The sequence below is a fragment of the Bos taurus genome, chromosome 26 (assembly GCF_002263795.3).
Source record: "Bos taurus isolate L1 Dominette 01449 registration number 42190680 breed Hereford chromosome 26, ARS-UCD2.0, whole genome shotgun sequence".
Classification (NCBI taxonomy): Eukaryota; Metazoa; Chordata; class Mammalia; order Artiodactyla; family Bovidae; genus Bos; species Bos taurus.
The window spans coordinates 26,015,044-26,038,799 of NC_037353.1; the positions used below are offsets into that span (position 1 = coordinate 26,015,044).

Below are 23,756 nucleotides of genomic sequence, written 5' to 3' on the forward strand. Positions count from 1 at the left end.
ACAGGCCATGTGTTCCAAATGGTAGCCTGGGCTTCTTGCCTTCCCTGTCCTTCCAGCCAGACGTGCAAAGCCAGGCCACTCTTGGCTTTCTGTGTGGATGGAGACAAAGAGGAAGGGGCCTGCAGGCTGTACTCAGGGAACAGGAAGCAAGCTGGTCTTGCTAATGCTTCAGGCATAGGGGGATGGGGCACTGTCTTTTCTCTGGAGGATAGGGAGGGACTAAATCACAGAATCAAGATGCAAAATGAATGGCTCCTGGGCTTGTTTGGGCTGTAGGTTTGTTTTGTTTGGCCTTGTACTGTTTGGCCTGCATCATATTTTAAATTTAAATTAGCTGTCAATTTTTTAAACATCAGGAAATTTCACATTAAAAAAGTTGGGACCTTTACCTTGATGTAGAAACTCAGAACATCTTATTTCTGCATCTCAATGATGACTGATGCAGAGAAGCAGCTCCCCCATAAAGAGGCAAGTGTTGGCCATGTTACTATAGTTCCAGCTGATCCACAGTGATCCAAGACACTGAGGCCATGTGCCAGCTGTCATTCATCATCTTTCCCAACTCAGTTTCCTCTTATGTTATTCGCCTGGCCCCTTAGACATTTGATTTCAAAGGCTAGTTTTAAAAGACGTTCTATTTCACAGAAAAATATCTGGGCTTGTCCCCTGTCAGTCGGAGCTGTTGATGGTTTTTGACCCAGGAGGGATTAGCTGAGGTTAGGGTTGAGAGATGATGCTGGCTCCTTTCCTTAGGTTCAGCCAGGTTCCAATCCATCCTGCACCTGAGTAGCAGTTGTAAAATGGAAGGCCTTGTTGAGGCAAGTGGCAAGGGTCATGGATAGAAGAAGAGAGATTCTGGAAGCACTTTAGGGACAGAATTCAAGGTTTGGACCAGCTGGGTCTTCGCATGTCATGTGGAAGAAAGAAAAGTGAAGAGGCTTGAGCTGCTGGGCAGATGATGAGACTGCTGATGGAGAGAATGAAATCAGTGTTTGATGTGTCTGGGTGTAGGATACCAAAGCAAATTGACTTTGCCCAGATATAGACATTTGAAAAGTAGGGCTGTCACATGTAATGAATTCATTTCCTACCAAAACATGTTTCTTTGTTAAATTAGCATTGTGTTAATTAATAAATGTGTGTAATAGCTACCTACAGATATGTGTGAACCCCTTCTTAGACAGCAGGGCCTTTCAGAATAGAAAATCTCTGCCTCACTCACTGCCATATTCCTGGTGCTTTTAAAATAATATCCACTACGTTATTTACACACAAGGAGTACTTGCTAGATCATTCCATCAATCACTTAATTAAAGAACATGAATTGGGGATAGTTTAAAATGCCCTTGTTATAAACTCAGTTATTATAAATTTTTGTTCATTTAAAGTTTTGCCTTCATTTGTCTCTGCTGCTTACCACGCCTTCCAATGTCGCCTCCAGCACTCATGCACACCTGTGTACATATTTAAGTGGGAAAATGCATTAGATGTATGTAGTAATGCATGTCATTTTAGACAATAACAAAGAGTTCTCTGCTTTTAACCCTAAAGTGATCTCTACTTTTTACTTTGACCCATTTATTTTTAAACACCATTATTTTTAAAGCAAGTGTATGCAGAGGTTTCTTTATAGAAACGCACCTGTGGACTCCTGGATTTCTCATTCAGTGCATAGATTTCAGGGGTTGATTGAGGAAGATTTTACAAGTATATAATAAGTAAATATATTCTTATTGTAGACAAAATAAAGGTGTGTATAATATAAAAAGGAAAGGCTCCACTTCAACTCTGTCTCCTTAAGCCCATTCCTTTCCCCAGAATTAATCATAGTTCATTTGTGTAGGTATTCTTTAAAACATTTTATTTCTATGCAGTTATGGCACAAACCTATATTTATAAAGACATCTTTATTTGATTTTTTTTTTTCATCCATTGGATCATGCCGTGGGTGATCGTGTGTGCTCAGTCGCTTCAGTTGTGTGTGACTCTTTGCAACTGCATGGACTGTAGCCCGCCAGGCTCCTCTGTCCATGGGATTCTGCAGGCAAGAATACTGGAGTGGGTTGCCATAGCCGCCTCCAGGGGATCGTCCTGACCCAGGGATCGAACCTGCGTCACCTGTGTCTCCTACATTTCAGGTGGATTCTTTACCACCATCTGGGAAGTCTCTTTTTTCGCAGTGTGGTGCTTTGTAGCATCTGTACCTTTGATTATTTAAATGTTCCTTAGTTCACGGACATTTAGCCGGCTTCTGGTTTTTCATTGCTGTGAACAATACCACAATGAACATTTTTGCCCTTGCCTCTTTGTGAAGATATATGAACATTTCTCTAGAAAACATCACTTGCATTATTGGTACAAGATATGTACATTTAAAATTCTGATAGATATTTCAAATTTGTTCCTCCAGAAATCTGTACCAATTTCTCTTTAACTGGTAGGATATAAAATTAACTCTTTCCTGCTCCCTTGCCTGAACTAGATATTCTTTTTAAAAAAATTATTACAAATTCTGTGGACGAGAAAATGCAGTAGAATGGTTGTTTTAAATTGCATCCCTGTTTCCAGGAGGTAAAGCTCTGTGTGCTGAGAGCTTTGCTGACCATTTTCCCCTGTGTCTAAGTGTCGCTCTTCCCTCCCCTTTCAGATGCTCACTACCTCACCTGCAGGATCCAGGAATGTGCTGAGACTACTCGGAGTGGGCCCTTTGCCCGCTCCATCGACATCAGTTCCCTGGTGGTCCAGGATGAATATATATTCATTCAGGTGAGTCCAGACGCACCATCACTGGTAGAGGGAAGATGCACGGGTGAAGTCCAACTGATCACTAGGAATATGAGGATGGCTTTCCAGAGGCTGTAAAGATGTGGAGCTGGGGTGCTGTCCTTTCTTTGCTTTGGGTACCCAGTCCCCTGGGGAAACCCCAGACTTCTGGGGTTATGGGTCATTATTGTTACAGGGAACTTTAGTGGCCCTCTGAATCCTGTGGTGAAATTGCCGTTTTATTCTATCAATGGGATGTTGAAATGACCAGGACTTGGGCTGGGGTTTGAGATTACTTGGAATCAAGTCTCATTAGAAATGAGTAATCAGAGATGAGATAAGTGATTTATCAAAGCCACATTCTATTTCTGTCCAAAGTGACTTGTCTAATGTGGGAATGAAAATCTCCAAGAAATTAAGCCTCTCTAGGATTTTATTTCTGTGAAAATCTAGGTCTCACTAAATCTTCCCCTTCCTTTCCAGTGCCTACTACCCCCTCAAATGTGAAGCCCCAAGTTCTTGACTCCAAGAACTCTATGACTCTTAGAGAAAACTGGATGTAACTAACATTTTTAGTCAGGCAAGGGAAGCCTTGGTTTAGATTTTGAGTTTCACTGGAAGGAGGTGCAAAATAGATTTTAAAATGAGGGAAAAGAAAAGAAGATGCTCTACTGAGTGATGGACTCTGTGTGTGTGTGTGTGTGTGTGTATGTTATTGAGATAAATCATACTTGTATTTGAGGGCAAGTTTGATTCCCCCAACCCCCGCCTTTCCAACTTTCTCCAGTCCATTGTTTTCCAGACTGCTTCCTTTAGGAACCTTTGCCCTTTGAAATTTCCCTGAGTTTTCTCTGCCTCACTCCTGGCCTCTCTGTCCATAGCAGGACTATCTTCTCTGTGAGACCTTCTGTGTATTTCCAAGCTGGGTACGACTCTTCCTTGAAATTGTGAAGCTCTTATTATCTGCTGTTCCTCTAGCACATAGGCTATTAGGCATTGTTACTTCAGTCTTAGTGGAGTTGTCTATTTCCAAATTGTGTTTTGCACTCTCTGAGAATAGGGACAATGTTTTATACACACATTTTACACTGAACTTTCACCCTAACAAGATGTCTTTGCAAATCAAGGATGCTCAATGACTACTTGTTTTATTGATTGACTCTACACGTAGCAGTTACTTTTTTTTTCCTTTTTTACAAATTAGCTGCATAGATTTTTGAGGTCTAATATGATACAGGAGAGGTTTCACAGGTGGCACTCATGCTAAAGAACACTCCTGGCAATGCAGGAGACATAAGAGGCACCAATTTGATCCCTGGATCAGGAAGGTCCCCTGGAGGAGGCCGTGGCAACCCACTCCAGTATTCTTGCCTGAAGAATTCCACGGACAGAGAAGCCTGGTGGGCTATGGTCCATAGTGTCGCAAAGAGTCAGACATGACCGAAGTGACTTAGCACACATGCATGCATGACACAGCAAAAGTAGCCAGCCATTCAAAAACAAACTTGAAAGAGGGAGTAAAAGAGAGTAAAAAAACCAGTGAGTAAAACTCACTGGTTTCTCAGCTTAATTAAAAGCCAGAATTTTAGGAATTTTTTTTCTAAATTTTGGCAGGTCATTGATACTATAGTTTTCTTCTTCATAGACATTTATTGAATACATACAATCCACAATACACAGCAGTAGGCACTACACTAGGTGTTCCCTAGCTTTCTGCTTTGACCTTCTTCACCACCACCAGCTCCACCAGCACCCACCCCTTCCACCCCGCCCGCCTTCTCCATGTGCTGATAACTCTTAAGTGAATGTGCTATGATGTGTATCATGTACAGCAGACCTACATATCTAACAGCCGTCTCACTGTAGCTATTACATAGGTAAAATATAATTGCCATGTCCCCTTTGAATTTCAACTACCCTCAGGATAGGGTAGTTGGTGGTTGAGTTGAGTTACTCTGCCAGATCATTCAAGGTAGAAACCTGGATGTCATCAGTTAAAATTAAATGAACCCACAGCCTCTGCTGATGTCACTGTTAGTCATTTCTCAGGTGTTTCCTTTCATTCTATTCCCATTGTTATGGTCCCCAGTTTAAGGCTTTATTATTGTTTTCTCAGTGTTTACTTTTTTAAGGTAAAAGCACAGGGATGATTTATGAATTTACCAATCTTTTTGCCCTTTTCTTAATGCTAATACTGCATAAAATGATGAACATGGCAGAATTGTTTCTGGGAAATATGACTTAGAACTTAAAATGTTCAGTTTTTTGGGTTTCATTTCCTTGTATTGCATAAAGTTTTCTGTAACTGCAGGCCAATATCTATATTTGTTTTCTAAATGTTCTGAAATACTCTTTTTTAAAAAAAAATATTATTGTTCTGGAAACCAATAGAATTTTTTTCTCTTTGATCAGTATTAAAATTTCTTTTGAAAGAGATATGAGTTCCATTATTCAATAAAATTTATTGATTCTGTACTACATTGCAAACCCCCTGTTTTAAGTGCTGGGGTAAGATATTAAACACAATAGAGTTCCTGTTTTACATGCTAATGGGAGACAGGAAAAATATGTAGATGATGTGTGTGTGTGTATATATATATATATATATATGTCTGTATATACACACACACACACACACACACACTGATATGAAAGGCCATGAAGGGTAGTGGCTAATGACCTGTAGTTTAGAGCCTGACAGCCAGCATTTATTCTGCTGCTGCGGCTAAGTCACTTCAGTTGTGTCCGACTCTGTGCGACCCCATAGACAGCAGCCCCTTGCCAAACAGCTGAATGATCTTTACCTCATCTATAAAAAGAGGAAAATTGTATTATCTACTTCATGGGTTGCTAAGAGGATGACATTTGTCAATCAAATCTATAAACCACCAAAACAATGTTATATAAATGTTGCTTTCTCTTTATCTATCTTCTATACCATCTATTAATTTAGTTATAGAATATATCAGATAATGGCAGTGCTATGGGTCAAAATAAATGAGGGGCCATGAATTTTGGGGGTCTGTAGATACTTCTATTTAGGATGACCTGGGGAGACCTCTTTGGTTGGTGATCAGGGAGAGAATGGCCAGAGTCTGCAGTCAGAGGGGGAGGAGGAGCCAGGTCTCTTGTGCTCTGTGTTTTCTTGAGCCCCTGATGCAGATGTGGGGTAGGCAGGTAGAAATTTGAGGCTGAGTTTAGAAGCAGGAATGGTGGAAAGGTAGGGGCTGGGGATATAAATTGGGAGGGTGTCAGTGCATTGATACTTTTGAACCACAACATTGAAGTCACCAAAGGAGTAAGTGTTGATAGAGAAGAGAAGAGATCTAAAGACTGGGCCACTGGGTACTCCAATATATAGAGCTCAAGGAGATAAGGAAAGTGGCAAATGAGACTTGGGAAGTTTAGAGATGACATCAGAAAGGCATAGGCTGGTAGATTCCACAGAGTCTTGAAGGGTTTTTAAGGGTTTATTATTATTACTGAATAAAAAGAAAGAAATGGGAAACAGTAAAATAACAATGCTCCAGATGTCACGCGAGTATATGTTCCTCGGTTCTTTGTCTCGTCACAACAAAGATTTGGAGCAACGGACATTAAAGCCCTTGGCGCATCACAGCTCTCGGGTCTTGGACAAACCGTGCTACAGCTCTTAGGCAAATCAGTGTTACAGCTCCATTTCATTTAGAAGATAGCAGGAGACAGAGAGAGAGAAAGAAAAGAGCACACGGGAGAGAGAGTCCGTGAGAAAGCGCTTTGGCTCCTCCTCTTATATGTTTTTCCTCCACCTGGGCCTGCCCTATGCAAATTGGGCTTAGCCAGAACTGCTGTTTGTTCTGCCTGAAGTCTTCACTCTGGTCCTCGGACCTTTCTTTGACCTTCCTTGTCTTCTAGCCACCGCCATTTTGGACTCCTTTTCCCTATTCTACTTCCCTAATACAAATAATACAAAAGACCAGTGCTCTTGAGCAAAACATTGAATTTCATTAATAATGAAGTAAACACAGATTAAATGCTGTTATTTCCAACTATCAATCAGGTAAGATGAAATAAAATCAATGAGTTGCAGGTAAACAATAATACATACTGCACGTACAGATGTAAGTAGGTTGCCCATCAATACTTAATCAGAGTCCTTTCCTCCTCATAGGTGGGTTTGAGGGTTGATTTTGACCAATGTGAGAGATATATCTTAGTTCTGACAGTGTATGCTTAGTTTTTAGTTATAATTGTTTATTTTTAAAAAATTATATAATCTGTTTTCTTTGCTTCCCTGCATATGTATTTCTTTGAGGATTTTGAATATTTGTTCTAAGATTTATGAATATGATGTTATAGAGTATAGCATATCTTCTATTTTGTATAGTCTATTGATTTCCTCCTGTGAGCAGTTTAAAAGTTAGTGCATTGCCATGCCTTTCTTCCGCTTTCTCTTTAATTCCTCTACCACCCAGTTTTGATTGGTTATATTATCTTTTAGTGTTTGCTTTCCTATATTGAAATGCAATTTTCTATTAGTTTAAATATTTTATTAAGCACTGTTGAAAACAGGTAGAAAAAATAGTATGTGTGTTTATGATCGCCTTCTATCTCCCTTCTATACAACCTCAGTTTGCTAATTAAATCATTTGGAACATTTATATTCTGCTCAACCCAGAATTCCTGCATTTATTTTTATTTTAATTTTATAGGTAAATGAATTCAGTGCTCACCATCAGTCCTTTTACTAGAGTTTCCCATTTATCTCTTGGTTGTCTGAAATTTGTCATTTAGTAAAGTCTTCAATAAAGATGAATTCTTGAATGCCAAACATATGATTGTTTATCCCCTTTATGCTTTAATATTATCTTTTAAGTATAAAACTTATGTGTTATTTACTTTCCATGAGAACTTTGTTTTGTTAACTTATGGAATGTTACTGTCTGGGGCTAGTCTCACATTTTTGCTTTCTATGCATCTTTATGTATTTTTCACCCTTGATATGTAAAGATCATATCACTTTTCACTTTCATGCCTTGGAGAAGGAAACGGCAACCCACTCCAGTATTCTTGCCTGGAGAATCCCAGGGACAGAGGAGCCTAGTGGGCTGCTGTCTATGGGGTCACACAGAGTCGGACATGACTGAAGCGACTTAGCATATATATATTTGCATACTATTTTATTTTATTGGTGTATGTTTTATGGTTGGTAATACTATGCTGATTCTTTCTGCTGGAATATGTCTCATTTAATTGGCTCAATTTCTCCTTCCTTTTTAATTACTCAAAAGTTTCTGTGTTTTGGCTCTCTTTCTTCTAGACACCTAGAATGTGTACAATGGACAAGAAAAGCAAAGGGGAGATATAGATTTTTTTTTCTTCCAGTGTGAGCAAAATGAGATTTATAGAAACAGTTTTATTCATACTATCCTTGAATGAGTATTTAGCCATGTCCAGGCTTCCCTGGTGGCTCAGATGGTAAAGAATCTGCCCGCAATGCAGGAAACCTGGGTTTGATCCCTGGTTTGGGAAAATCCCCTGGAGGAAACTCCCCCATTCCAGTATTCTTGCCTGAAGAATTCCATGGAAGAAGAGCCAGGAGGGCTACAGTCCATGGGGTCGAAGAGTCAGACACAACTGAGTGACTAGCACACACAGGCTTCTCTCTCCCTGTTTTGCTGTTGTTGTTTTTAAGTTTTTTTCATGTGCTTTGCCAGCTTATATTTTATCTATTTTTGTTGTCTCAACATATCTCCCCTGAGCTCTTGTATTTAGGCTTTGACCTCTTCTCTTATAATGGTGATCTCATCATGTGAGTTATTTTGAATCATTAAAATTAACCAGTGTGATCACACTTTTTTTTTCTATATCTGCTCTGTTTTTCTTTTTCCTCTCTTCTTTAATTTTGTTGTTTTATAACCCATGTATTCTTCCATCTCTATGTTTTTTATTGTTATCTATTTTTTAAATGATATGAGCTCTTGCAGTTGAACTATTTGAAGAGGTTCATCTTGGGGATCAGGGCTCTGATCAAGGTTCTTTTTCAGCTTAATAAGAGTCCCCTTTGGTTCTCAGTGAGTTTGTATAAAACTAAATTATTCCCCATGGACTATACAGTCCATAGAATTCTCCAGGCAGAATACTGGAGTGGGTAGCCGTTCCTTCTCCAGGGGATCTTCCCAACCCAGGGATCAAACCCAGGTCTACCCACACTGCAAGTGGATTCTTTACCAACTGAGCCATCAAGGAAGCCCATAAAACTAAATAGTGTTAGTCTTTTAGTGGGTTTTTCTTATAAGGTAAAACCACCTGAGTGTTTCTCTATCCAGCCATACCTCTCCAGCTTCTCCTTGTCACCAACCAGTTCCAGGAACGTTTCCACTGCCAGTTCCTGGGCTACAATTCCTTTGTTCCAAGTAATAGGTTGTTAGTTTTGCTCCTTTGAAAATATCTTTAGAGAACTCTCTCTCTAGCTTGATCTAAGACTGTAGCTGCAGGCATTTTTGCTCTGGTGCCTGCCTGTACCCTGTTTGTCCTTCACAGCCTTTGGCTTCATTTCCACGTATAGTGTTTCAGGGTTATATTTTCCTTAAGTATAGAATTTGTGTTTTTCTTTTTGCATGTTTTCCTTGTTGCTCCAGGATGATTTATGAAAGAATAGGGGGAAGCATCTTTATTACTTGGCTATTAAAAACCATTTATAAACCCTTTTATATTTTCTGAAAGGTTGCAGTAAATGATTTTCTTACTCCCAGATCAGCACACCTCCAATCAGTTCACAACACTACTTCCAAAGTAATTTATTTAAAATAAAAATCAATGTCCTTGCCTTCAGTGGCTTCTCATCACCTATAGGTTAAAATCCAATTTCCTTAACATTGCCTGTAAGGTCTTCTATGATCTGGATCCTGCCTACTGCATCAGGAATGAATCAGGTGTGAATTCCTTTCCCAACACTGTCCCCCATGTACTTTCTTTTTCATATTTTACACTTCAATAAAAATAAAGTATTTTAGTCTCTATTCATGCACCATGTCATTTTTGCACTATGTCATTTCTTGCCTAATATGCTTTTCTTGTTTTGTTTTCCCCAGCTTGGAATGTTCCTTTATCAGACAAACTCAATCTTTAGGATTCAACTTGGGCAATGCCTCCTATAGGGTATCTTCCCTGACACCCTCAGTCAGATCCTATGCTGATTACTTATCTATGTGCATTAAGCCTCCTGCAACAAGTTCTGTAAACTTTAAGAGGAATGAGACTATGTCTTATTCATCAGTGTTTTTTCTGCACTTGGCATAGTGACTGGTGCTTAATAAATGTTTGTTAAACTGAACTGAACTGAACTGAGAAGATAAGACACCATCCTCATTCCTAGGGAGTGTAGTTAGTTATCTTTTTAAAAAGCAAGGAAGTCTTGTTTCTCTGACTAACAATAGAAGACAACTTAGGGTAATTGGCAATTGCTCACTGCATAAGAAATGACCATTTGTAGAATGTCTCTGTATCTTTATAGAACTGCTGTCCAGGAATTATCCATTATGTTATTCAGTGTCTTTTTTATATTCATTCATTTAAATGTATGAAAATACATTCAGCCCAGTGGGGAAAACAGACAATGAAACAAATATAATCGAGTGTGATAAGAGATGTATTTGTGGGAAGCACATGTTGCTCTCAGAGTGAGGAAGAGCTCTTCACCCTGCCCTGGGTCAGTGCAAGCTTCCTGGCAGCTGGGCTGTAAGTATCAGTTAGACAGGTGAAGGACAAAGGGTATTGCAGGCAGGGGAGGCAGGGGTAAAATGAAGGAAGTGAGAGACCACAGTGTATCAGGACCTCTGTCTAAGGACAGTTGTAATTGCGGGAGGAAATGAAGTGGCTGGAAAATAAATTAGAAAACTGTCCTGGAGAGGCAAACCTTTTCTGTTTCCTCTCATTAGACACTGGTAGTTTTGTTTTTCCCTCTTCACAGCTGCTAAAAACTTCAAAACTAATTTTTGTGTCTGTTTGAGCAGCTTCCAATTAAGCTCTATGATATTGTTTCCTCACCACTGGTCATTTTTGATGACTTGGCACCTCTCTTCTATTTATTCAGGTTTTTTTTTTTTTACATTTTTGCTTGATAGTTGAATAGATAGGAAGGGCTTTGTGGAAAAGGTAAGATTTGCACTTTAGTGAATGAATATCAACCTCTGAGGCAAGGAAAGAGCAAAGATTTCTCATTCTGTTTGTTGAGATAAAGCTGCTACAGAAGACGTTTTTGTCAGAGCAGCAAACCCTCAGAGACCACCAGCAGCCTCCAAAGTTTGAACCCACAGATTTGTATCTGATCAAACTATCATGGGTTTGGGATAGGTTGTATTCTTCCCACAGTAGCTAGAAGTCTGCCAAAGAACAGTCTTGGGAGAAACAGCTGTAGCTCACCCAGGCTTGGGTCCAGCCCAGCGCTCACGGGTGCCATCCCCGTGGAGTCTTCCTAAGGCAGAGCTGGACACTGAGGATTATGCTGCCACTGACGGGGTCTGTCCTCCTTCCATATTGGACTTCCAAAGGGGAGATTTGTAAAGGCAGATTATTTACTTCTCTGCCGATGACCTGAGGAGCTAAATAACAGCAGTATGGGTGTTAAGTGGCTTTGGTTTTTCACAATTCTAAGGGACTTACCACTTAAATTTGCTAGCTTTTTAAAGTATTGATATCTTACATTTTGTTTTGTGCCACCAGAGGTAGAACTCCAAAGGGGGAAAGCAAACAAAGCCTTGATGAAAAGGAGACAAGTCTACCCCTTCAGTCTTTCATACCTTTATGTGCCCAGGTGTTTCTTGGTAGTTTGTACATTGGCTCTTAGAAAACTTCTCTTGATGCAAACAAAAATGGAAGAGGTTGTCTGGGAGGCTGGGATTCCAGGACTCTTAGTCCCTCCTTAAAAGTGTATTTCTGCTTTTGTTTGCTCTGTGTATCATGGTTCTTAGTACATTTATTTGGCAAGAGGAATCTGCCACTTAGAAATGTTTGAAATCCACTGATGTTTTTGTAGCTGCTGACTGTGTAGATCCAGGTCAGGTGTTTTTTGTGTGAGGACAACTGAAGCACTAGGAATTCAGGTAATATCCAGGCCTGCATCTGTCTCTTCATATTCATAAATGAGGTGTGTGTTTTTGAGGCATAATTATTTACCCACAAGTGAATCATTATATACATTATATACAAATGTACAGACATTTGAGAGAGCGGGTTGAATAACCCAAAACCTAGCTTACCTCTTCATAATGTACTTCTCATAATATTAATTTTGCATAAAATATTCACCCTCTCTCATATGCCCCTCTACAGGCAAACTTTCCATGCCTTTTTGTAGACACATTATTAGCATTGATCCTGTATTTTGTATGGAGAAGGGTCCATGTACTTACTCACTCATCTCCTACAGTTTCGAGAGACCCCAAACATTCTGCCTCATCTTTTACTGTTTCATCGACAAAGAGGTAAAGGTAGCCATCTTGATGGTTTTGCTTAGGGAACCTGCTGTGTGATCTCCTGCTGCTGGGGAAGCTGAGCTGGAGATGCACAGGAAGCTGTGAAACGTGTTCATCGGTCAGCACCTTTTCTGTGCAGGGGGCCCAGGGCCTAGGGCTTTGTACTGAAATCAAAAGGAGTTAATCCTTCCCAGAAGAGCCCTTGTTTTAATGGGAAAGTGTCGGCCTGAAATGCCTTAGTTCCGCATGGATAAAAGAGAAATCAGTTTTCCTCTGTCGGGGCGGGATAGAGAGAGATGAGTTGGTTTCTGTGTTCTGAACCAAGATGCTTGGAAATCCTGTCTTTTCTCCTTATGGAATAGATTTTCTGGAGTTTATCTTCGAGAACAGGTAGCTCAGCAGTGGTTAGCAGTAAAATCCCTTCATTGATATGATTCATACCCTGGCTCTTAGGGAGTGTGTTAAAGAACAGGAGCCACACCCTAATAAGTCATCCCAAGAGATTTGTATGTTTCTTAACTAAGCTATATGAAGCCTGGTCCTTTCCTCTCCTGGCACAGGAGGTAGCCCTGAATGTAATATGAATTCAGCCACTCATTGAATGCTTTAATTTTACATGCAACTGAATTTAAAAAAAGAATGTATGATATTGACCTATCTTCAAATGTCTAAAGTATAAGATAAAAAAATCCATAATTAAGATACAAATAAAGTACTCTATAGGGGTGGACAAAGCCAAAAATTCAAAGGAAGGAAGGCCATCCCAGCCTGCCAGGTCCTTTTCCATATCCACAAGGAAACCAGTAATTTAGTGTAGATCTTTCTGCTACTTAATGCCACTTTCATCTGCTGGTGACATTGTGTAGAGAAGACCCCTCCATAGCAAGAAAATCTGAGAGTGGAGCAATGCCATACATACGGGTGGTTCTCATATAATCCCAATAGTACAATGAAGCCAGCAGGTAGTTTGGATATAAGTTGCTGTTAGTTTTTAAGAGTTCTGTGTATAAATATAGAAAAATAGCACCATTGTATTATTCTCATGTATTATTTGAGATAATCCAGAAGTATTAGCAATTAACAAGTACAAGTAGCCAAATCACAGATGTTTGTTGAGCCACTAGAAATAAAAATAACGGAGCATGTAAGAGACAGAAGTTGTTGTCCCTCCTCTCAAGTACTTAATGATTTGAAAGCTGGTGGTCTGATGTGGGGAAATGAATCCTGAACTCAAAGACCTAGGTTGTAATCAGGAATCTGCCACTTACTAGTCAGAGAACGAACATTGGGCAAATCACTTGGATGATCATAGCTTTAATTTCCTGATCTTTGTAGAATGGAATCATGCTAGTTGTTCTGCCTAAATTGGGAGGTTGTTGTGAGGATCAAGCAAGATAATAATGGCTTTGAAATCCTTTGAAAACAAGCCCTGTAAAATGCAAGGTTCAAGAGACTAATCTACATACAAAAATCAGCGTCACTATATTTTGTGTATGCACCTCCTCAATGAAGGGTTTTTATAAGCCTAGCATATAAAAGATTACTAACCTTTTCCTCAAATTCATCCTTTAATTATTCATGGTTTCAACTCATATATGGACATGTGTGCATGATAAACTCGTCCCACAAACCTTCCATACTCTTATCAAAGAAACCAACTTTTGTGTATAGATAACTGTAGATATTCTGGGACTTAATTGTCTTTCAAGATACTTGAGTACCTTATTGTAGCATCTTGGTCCCCAGATTGCTTGGGTTTTGATACTTTGTTTAAGACCCTGCTTTATACACCCACATGAGTGGTAGAAAAGCCTCTATGATGTGGCTACTATATCCCTAATAAATTTTTATCTTTCTGAAAGAAAAAAAAAAGCCCTGAGGCAGAAATTAATAGAGTGTAATCATTCAAAGAGAAACTATTTGGCAATACTTTAAATGATGTTAATTTTGTCTTAATGGGAGAGATTTTGAATGTTAGATAAATAGCAATTTCTTCATTAGGGATACATTTACAACACAGGAGTTTAAAGAAAAAGGAAAGAGTTTCAGAGATGATCTTCAAAAGAAATCCAATAAAGACATGGTTCAGTTGCTCAGTCATGTCCAACCCTTTGGACTGCAGCATGCCAGTCCTCCCTGTCCATCGCCAACTCTCAGAGCTTATTCGAACTCATGTCCATTGAGTTGGTGATGCCATCCAACCATCTCATCCTCTGTTGTCCCCTTCTCCCGCCTTCAATATTTGCTAGCATCAGGGTCTTTTCCAATGAGTCAGTTCTTTACATCAAGTGGCCAAAGTATTGGAGCTTCAGCTTCAGCATCAGTCCTCCCAATGAACTGATTTGATATCCTTGCAGTCCAAGGGACTCTCAAGAATTTTCTTCAACACCACAGTTCAAAAGCATCAATTCTTTGGTGCTCAGCTTTCTTTATAGTCCAACTCTCACATCCATATATGCCTGTTGGAAAAGTCATAGCTTTAACTAGATGGAACTTTGTCAACAAAGCAATGCCTCTGCTTTTAAATATGCTGTCTGGGTTGGTCATAGCTTTTCTTCCAAGGAGTAAGCATCTTTTAATTTCATGGCTGCAGTCACCATCTGCAGTGATTTTGGAGCATAAGAAAGTAAAGTCTGTCACTATTTCCATTGTTTCCTCTCTATTTGCCACAAAGTGATGGGACTGGATGTCATGATCTTAGTTTTTTGAATGTTGAGTTTTAAGCCAGCTTTTTCATTCTCCTCTTTCATTATCATTAAGAGACTTTTTAGTTCCTCTGTGCTTTCTGCCATAACAGTGGTGTCATCTGCATATCTGAGGTTATTAATATTTATCCCAGCAGTCTTGAATCCAGCTTGTACTTCATCCAGCCCAGCATTTTGCATGATGTACTCTGTATGTAAGTTAAATGAGTAAGGTGACAATATACAGCCTTGACATACTCCTTTCCCAATTTGGAGCCAGTCCATTGTTCCATGTCCGGTTCTAACTGTTGCTTCTTGACTTGCATACAGATTTCTCAGGAGGCAGGTAAGATGGTCTGGTATTCCCATCTCTTCAAGAATTTTCCGCAGTTTGTTGTGATCCTCACAGTCAAAAGCTTTAGAGTATTCAATCAAAGGCTTTAGCATATTCAATGAAGTCAAAGGCTTTAGCGTATTCAATGAAGCCAAAATAGATGTTTTTCTGGAACTCTCTTGCTTTTTCTATGACCCAATGGATGTTGGCAATTTGATCTCTGGTTCCTATGCCTTTCCTAAATCCAACTTGAACATCTGGAAATTCTTGGTTCACGTACTTTTGAAGCCTGGCTTGGAGAATTTTGAGCATTATTTTACTAGCATGTAAATGAATGCAATTGTGCAATAGTTTGGACATTCATTGGCATTGCCTTTCTTTGGGATTGGAATGAAAACTGACCTTTTCCAGTCCTGTGGCCACTGCTGAGTTTTCCAAATTTGCTGGCATATTGAGTGCAGCACTTTCACAGCATCATCTTTTTGGATTTGAAATAGCTCAACTGGAATTCCATCACCTCCACTAGCTTTGTTTGTAGTGATGCTTCTAAGGCCTACTTGACTTCACATTGCAGGATGTCTGGCTCTAAGTGAGTGATCACACCATCGTGATTATCTGGGTCATGAAGATCTTCTTTGAATAGTTCTGTGTATTCTTGCCACTTCTACTTAATATCTTCTGCTTCTGTTAGGTTCATACCATTTCTGTCATTTATTGTACCCATCTTTGCATGAAATGTTCCCTTGGTATCTCTAATTTTCTTGAAGAGATCTCTAGTCTTTCCCACTGTATTGTTTTCCTCTATTTCTTTTCATTGATCACTTAGGAAGCCTTCTTATCTCTGCTTGCTATTCTTTGGAACTCTGCATTCAGATGGATATATCTTTTCTCCTTTGCCTTTTGCTTCTCTTCTTTTCTCAGCTATTTGCAAGGCCTCCTCAGACAACCATGTTGCCTTTTTGCATTTCTTCTTTTGGGGGATGATTTCAATCCTATCTCCTGTACAATGTCACAAACCTCTGTCCATAGTTCTTCAGGCACTCTATCAGATCTAATCCCTAGAGTCTATTTGTCACTTCCATTGTGTAATCCTAAGGGATTTGATTTAGGTCATACCTGAATGATCTAGTGGTTTTCCCTACTTTCTTCAATTTAAGTCTGAGTTTTGCAATAAGAAATTGGCGATCTGAGTCACAGTCAGCTCCCAGTCTTGTTTTTGCTGACTGTATAGAGCCTCTCCATCTTCTACTGCAAAGAATATCACCTTGTCTCAACTGCTCTTTGGACCTCTTGTTTTTTGTCCTAGGGCTGATTTGTTCCTAAGTAGGAGACTAATGAGAGACCCCTTAGTCATTCTGATGCCGGTGCCTACCTTGAATTGTAAGGGTGTCAAGGTCCTCTGTAATGATTTGACCAAGCAGAGTCATGGGCCAGTGGATAAGAACTCCTCTCTTCCTGCATCAGAAGGGCAATTCTGAGCTTCATCCTGAGTCTTTATAGAGTGCACAGTAGAGCAGCCCCAGTGGCTTATAATAATGACCTTGGCATGGCTTTCTCTCCCTCCTTGTCTCCTGCTTTCTAGTTCTACCCCTCCTGTTCCCTAGGAAACTTTCTGAAAAACAAATAAAACCTAAACAATCTCCACAAAAGCCTTTGTATCAGGCTCTAATTTTGGGGGGAACCCAACTCAGGACCACTTGGAAAGACTCTCTTTGAATCCCTACTATGCATCTAGGTCACAAAGAGTCGGACATGACTGAGCGTCTGAACTGAACTATCCATCTAGGATTGCAGATCAGGTGGATGATACAAGACAAATAGAAAGAATCACCCTCATTCCTGTATAAAATGTCTCAATCCAAACACCCGTTCTCATCTCTTCTAACTGTTCAGGGACCTGGATTTATTGCTGATTCTTCTGTTCCCTCTAACTGTAGCTTATTCATTCCTCTTTCTGATTTTCCATCAGCATTTAAATATTTTAAAGTATCTACCATCCTTAAATTAAAACAAAACAGAACAAGGCTTTTTTGAACTCTGTACTCCTTTCTGTAAATGACCCATCTTTCATTCACAACCAGATTTCTTGAGCTCCGTCTACATTCATTATGCCTTTTTCTCATTTTCTTTTTTTTTTAAACCCACTTGAGTCTGACTTCTGCATCTGCCACTTCATTGAAATTACCTTTGCCAAGTTCATCAAAGGTAGTTTGGAATGGAATCCGGACAACACCCCTCAATAATGACATTGGTGGATTCATCTGCAGCTTTTTAATCTGACGACTCCTTCCTCCTCGAAGCAGCCTCTCTCATTTGCCTTTTTGATAATGTGCAGCCCATCTCTTCCCCGTACCCCTTCAGTCTCTTCTCCCTTTCCTACACAGGTGCCTCTTCCTTTGCCCACCTTTTAAGTGTGGTCTTTTCTCAGGGCCCGCACTAGGTTCCTTCTCTCTGCTCACTTCTTCCCTGTGATCATTCCCTCTCATCTTTTCCTATAGCAGAGCATCAATTACCAACCAGATGTTGATGATTCCCCAGTGTCTCCTGCTGAGACAGAGTGGCTCTGGGGAGGGTTTCTTTATTTTCAGGATGCCCATCAATCTTTTTGGCATGGCGATCTCTTCACTCTATTCAAAGCTTTGCTGTGCCTGTCTCTAATAAGTGAATCCAGTTTGCTTCTTCCCAGGAGATCTGCTGAGGCTTCTTGGAAGTTATTAAATACAGTGCTGGTTGCTTGCTAGGCCAAAATAGCAAAGAGTGTTTTTCCTTAACCTCAGAGAATTGTTCTGTGATTAGCTATGTATTAAAACCTAAGTATTTGCCTTTTTAGTAGTACATGGATGGGATATGTCTGGTTTAGGGGCGTCAATTTTTTTTTTTTTTCATTTTATGTGTTACCTCTGAGAATTGGTGATAGCTGCATAGAAAACTGTGTTACCGTGATACTGTAGGAAAGACTGATTTTGTTAATTAACAGTATCTGCGTGGGCATGAGAGGGAGGGTGGTGACATGTCTGCTGGGCAGTGCATCTTACAGGGAGAGTGGCAGTCGGTGTCTTGCTATCCAGGAGCCTCATGTGGCTGCATGCAACCTGTGTGTTCTAATCTGGAAGTTTGGTATACTGTCCAGGGCCACAGGCACTTCTAAATTCAGCTCAAAGGAATGAGATCAGCCCCACAACTTTCAAATCTCTTCTGCTATTTGGAAATTTGCAAGTTCCTATTTCCAAAGCAGTGGTTCTTCAGAATGATTTCCCACCGAGCCACCGCACCATTTTTTACCCACCAATCAGAAAATTAGAAGAACTGTTCTCTTTGTTGGAAAAGGATCTCATGCTTATTTAGTGCCAAGTTCCTACCTGGTATGTGTGCATTTTATTTTACTTTATTCTACTTTATCTTCATAAGATCTCAGTATGGTACATAGCATCATCTTTATTTTGCAAAGGAGGAAACTGAATTTCAGGAAATTTTAGAGTCTCACTCTTTGTTGTATAGCTTAATAAATGGTAGAGCGAGGAGGATCTGACCTCAGGGCTGCCTGGGTTCATAAAGGGTGGCAAAACCAAACCAGGATCCTCTCATTCATGTCTCCAGTCTGAAGATCTTCACATTAGCACTGAGTATGCTGGTATTCTCAGTAACTTTTCTGGATGACTGTAAAGGTGAAATAGACAGATGCTGCCCTTGTCTTGGTAGATAGCAGTGGTGGGAAAACTTCATTCCACTCCTAGTTCAGTGGCCTGTTTGTCAGGATCTGTTTCAATTTTGCTTCAGATCAGAAAATTTCTGCATCATTAACCAAAGAAAGGTTTAATGGAATTCAGTACAAGGTAATCATGCCTGCATCTCTGAGAGTTGTCCCTCAGATACACTTAGAGGATTATTCAAATGCTCATCGCTGGGGTGCCAAGGGGGTGAGTGACAACATGGTTAATCATCATTGCCACCCCAGCTCCACACTTCTCCAGCCTTCCCCACTTGCCTTGCGCCTTTCCGATGCTGGATCCAATCTCCATGATACATTTCAGGAAACTGTGTCTCTCGTATTCCATTCCAGGGTGCAGAAGAACTGTGGAATCATGACCCGATCAGGTCTCCCTGTTATCCTGCCCTTTCAAGTTCCTGCAGGTCTCTGCCACACACTCTGCTAAGCCCAGCTCCCAGGAGGATCCCTTTTCTGGGGCCTTCTATTAAAGATAATTGCACTGTTGTAAAACAACAGTGTTGATAATGAAGGCAGTTGGACTGTTGACTGAGAAGCAGACTATTAAGTCCAGTTCTCTCCCCATTACCATTCTAACTAGAATATATATTTCAGAGGTTCCGTGTTTAAAAATTTTAATCGCTCTTTGTTTTAACTCCTTTGCTAGCTAATGGGGTAAACAGACATTTTGGATTTCTGCAAGTAGCTTTTAAGACTCAGATTCTGAAAATCCTCAGGGTCAGCCAGAATAAGATCTTCTTGAAGTTTTGTAGTAGTGGAGCCAGTGGGTAAGCAATCAGCTTGATTGGATTGAATGCTTACTATGTACCCAAGGCTGTATGAGACTGAAGTGTTGTTTGGTAGATCCATTCATTCATTTTCATTCAACAGTCATTCACTGAGCACTTAAGATGCTCCTATGACTGTGCTCAATGAAAGGGGTATAATGGTGGACAAGACTGACAAAGTGGCTGTCTTCAGTTTTGTTAGTTTAGATGAAGTGGTAGGACTGGATGGCCTGACAGTCTCCATGAATGATGCTCAAAGCAGCTAAGGTATGTAAGGCTCCTTCCCAGAGAGAGAAAGACCCATGAGGCATGATATGATCAGGGGCATTTCCTAGAGAATGCAAGGCTCAAGCCAGTTCCCAAAGAAGGAAATTGATTTGAGGAGTCCATCTTCAGGACCAGCCAGTGCTCCAAAGAAAAGAAACGTTTCATGGCAGGAGACAGTGTCCATGGTATGGAGTAGGCGGCTGGGGAAGGGGTGGCAAGTACTCCTGCCTTTAAGTCTGGTCTCACCATAACTCACTCTGTGACCTTGGGCCATTATTTTTCCTCCCTGGAACTCAGTTGCCTTATCACAAAATGGTAAGATGGCATCCAAGTAGAGCTTTCAGACTTTTTGTTGTTGCTGTTCTTAACAGTGGGAACCACTTTTCAGACAACAGTGTTCAAGGAATTCCAATGTGTGAAACAGATGCAGGAGGAATGGATCCTGTTCTAAGCGAGTGAAGAGTTATATCAGCTCTCTCATCCACCCAGCCTCCTCTTCACCTTTTTACAGACACTCTTAAAGTATCTCTGTAGAATTCTAGAATACCATAGAATGCAGTTTGGAAGGCAGTGGACTGTATGATATGACTCCTGAAATTCCCTTCTCTTGGTAAAATTCCACAAGACTGCTCACTCTACCAGGCAGTCCATTGATTCAGACACAGAGAAGGGACTACTATTTGGAGGTATTTCCCAACTCATTTCTCCAGTGTCAGAAAAAAAAAAAAAATTTAAATTGGGATGCAGCTAATTCCTCAACAGAGTTGCTGAATCATCCTTCTCTCTTTCCTTTCACATCCATTCACTGAGGGCTCAGTATGGAGATAGTGCAGCAGATCAAAAATTAAACAGCAGAAAAACCCAAAAGTTCCTGCCATGGGAGGGTTTGTATTTAGTGGGAGAGAGGGAGATAACACATAAGCAAAACAATAAAGAAGAAAAATAATTGCAAATGTGAGAAATCTGGGCAGAAATAGGCATAACTGTAAGAGCCAATAATAGCAAGGAGCGGACTTCATTCTTTTTTTAATTCTATCAGTCCCTCAACACATTTTTCTGCAGTTACTACTACTCACAAATCACGGCGCCCCACTGTAGAGATGTTATAGTGGACACAAGACCGACCCTAGTCTTATGGGAGCTTACGATTTAGATGGATTCTCATCTCTGATAGTCATTAGGAGGCAAAAATAAAATAATGTAAAAGTATAAATTAAGAAAAATTGTGTATGTGTGTGCTTGTGTGTGTGTATAAAACATTCCCTGGTTTTGCTTTTGAGGCTGGGACATGTCAAGTGTTTTCATGACAGGCGGATTCACGCATCCTCATTCTTCCCCCTTCCTAAACTGGGAGTCAGAAGGTCTGAACAGAAATCAATTCCTGCAATTTATTTTTAACTTCTTTCTCCTTAGCCAGGATTGATTTTTGTCTTTGTGATCAATGGCAGAGAGAATAGCTCCATGGCCCGAGCAGCTGTTCAAGCAGTCAGTCTGGTCGACCCCACATCTATTGAACGGAACTTCAGAAGCTGATTATGAAAGTAATAGGATGAAGATGTTTAAAGGATGGGCCTGATTACCCCTGCCTTCCTGGAGAAAAATGCCTTCAGGTGGGGGGTGGGTAAGGCAGCAGGACACCCTGTTATTCCCAGCGGGTAAAACCTATCAGGGTGAAGCTGGGAAGAGGGGAGGCCTTGGGGATCAGCTTCTTGTTTGCCAACCTGACTCTCTCCCTCCCTTCCTTTTAAGCTCTTTCCTTTTCTTCCTCCTCCTATTTCATCCTTACTACATCAACTGCTGTTAGATTCAGAACTGCAAGCAAAACATCTGTTGTAAAAAAAAAAAAAGGAAATTGATTGGTTCTTCTCTCACTGTGTTTCTTGGGCTTTAAAATTGTCTGATTCTTTAATCTCCATTCTCTCCTCTTCCTCCCTTGTTTTCTTCTAATCCAGCTTGTGTGTAATGGGAGCATGAAATTAGACACTTACCCTCTCTCCCTCTAGCCTTGGAAACCTCTCGAGGCTGGGCTAGATTGCTTCCACTTTCTTCTATGAAAAATGTTTTGGAAGGCATGCGTACCTTGTGATCCTGTGTGGTGGTAATTCCAGTGAATGCAATTAGAATGGAGAGGGAGCCATACCCAAGGCCTTCTGTCTGGTTCTCCAGAATAAACGCCTGCAGTTTTACTGCCTGCCCCAGGTGGCAACTGCTTCCAGACTGCAGTGTGGAGAAATCATCCCAGGGCTCTTAGTACGTTGTGTTTATTATCTCAGGGCGCTGTGTAATTGCTTCTTAGGTGTTTGTGGGGGCAGGCAGGGAAGGTGTAGAATCCATGACTTTCTTACTTCCTCTGAAATATCTGAGATGAGTCCTGTGAAGCGGACTGAACGTACCTCTTCTATGTAAGCATTTTTTCTCTTAAGATTTGTCCTCACCCTTCCTCCACAAGTTTTATCTCTTATGTAATTTTCTCTCGTATTGAATAATCTATAGTTCTTTGAGAAACAATTGTATATAAAGAATCAGCTACCATTTCTTGAGAGGCTAGTATGAGCTAGGAATATTGTTAATGAATTTAATTGTTATGACATTGTATTTGGAGAGACCTGCCCTTAATTCCATTTCACAGAAGAGGCACAGAGCAGTTAAGTCATTTTCCCAAGATCACACAGCCAGCAAAGAGTGGAACAGAGGTTTGACCTAGGCAGACTGACACCAGAGCCTTCTTTCTCAATCTCTGCTCTTGTTCTGCTGTTCAAATAAGAGTCACGACGTAAACTTCCTTGTTTGCCTGAAGTAAATTGGATCAAGAACTGTGTAAGGGGGCATGAGCAGGCATGGAAAACTTAACACAGAGTAGATGCTTAAAACAGGTTTGTGGCGTCACTGAATGACGACAACAAAAATAAACTGGGATGACCCAGAGGGATGGGGTAGGGAGGGAGGTGGGGGGGTGGTTCAGGATGGGGAACACATGTACACTCATGACGGATTCAAGTCAATGTATGGCAAAACAAATACAATATTGTAAAGTAAAATAAATAAATTAATTAAATTAAAAAAAAAAAAAAACTGACAGCAGGGGGCAAGGGTGGGGGAAGGGACAGTGAGGGAGTTAGATCACATGTCCACACTGCTGTATTTAAAATAGATTACCAGCAGGGTGCCCCTGTATTTCACAGGGAACTCTGCTCAATGTTATGTGACAACCTGGATGGGAGGGAGTTTGAGGGAGAATGGCTATACACATACATGTATGGCTGAGTCCCTTTGCTGTCCACCTGAAACTGTCATAACTTTATTAATTGGCTATATGCCAAAATAAAATAAAAATTTAAAAAGAAAGAAACTGACAGCATAGGATCTTCAGTTCAGTTCAGTCGCTCAGTCATGTCCGACTCTTTGCGACCCCATGAATTGCAGCACGCTAGGCCTCCCTGTCTATCACCATCTCCCGGAGTTCACTCAAACTCATGTCCATCAAGTCGGTGATGCCATCAGCCATCTCATCCTCTGTCGTCCCCTTCTCCTCCTGTCCCCAATCCCTCCCAGCATCAGAGTCTTTTCCAATGAGTCAACTCTTCTCATGAGGTGGCCAAAGTACCAGGAAGTGAAATGAGGCGCACAGAGATGTGACATTTTTGAGTCTCTGCTTTTTGTCAGATGTGTGTTGGGCCTATATTTTGAGTTTTTTATCTGCTTTGAGGTGAAACTGAGGTGTGGGGCAGTTAAGTGCTTTTTCCTAAAGAATCCTAATTG

At 40.5% G+C, this 23,756-nt stretch overlaps 1 protein-coding gene across 1 annotated transcript in view; it reads left to right on the forward strand.

The window, feature by feature from the left end:
• The window catches only part of SORCS3 (sortilin related VPS10 domain containing receptor 3), a 979,390-nt gene that overhangs the window by 811,921 nt on the left and 143,713 nt on the right, over positions 1–23,756 (forward strand). Inside the window, exon 7 of the mRNA NM_001205986.3 lies at positions 2,648–2,766. Within this exon, the coding sequence (NP_001192915.3) occupies positions 2,648–2,766 (119 nt within the window). The remainder of the gene's footprint in view (positions 1–2,647; positions 2,767–23,756) is intronic.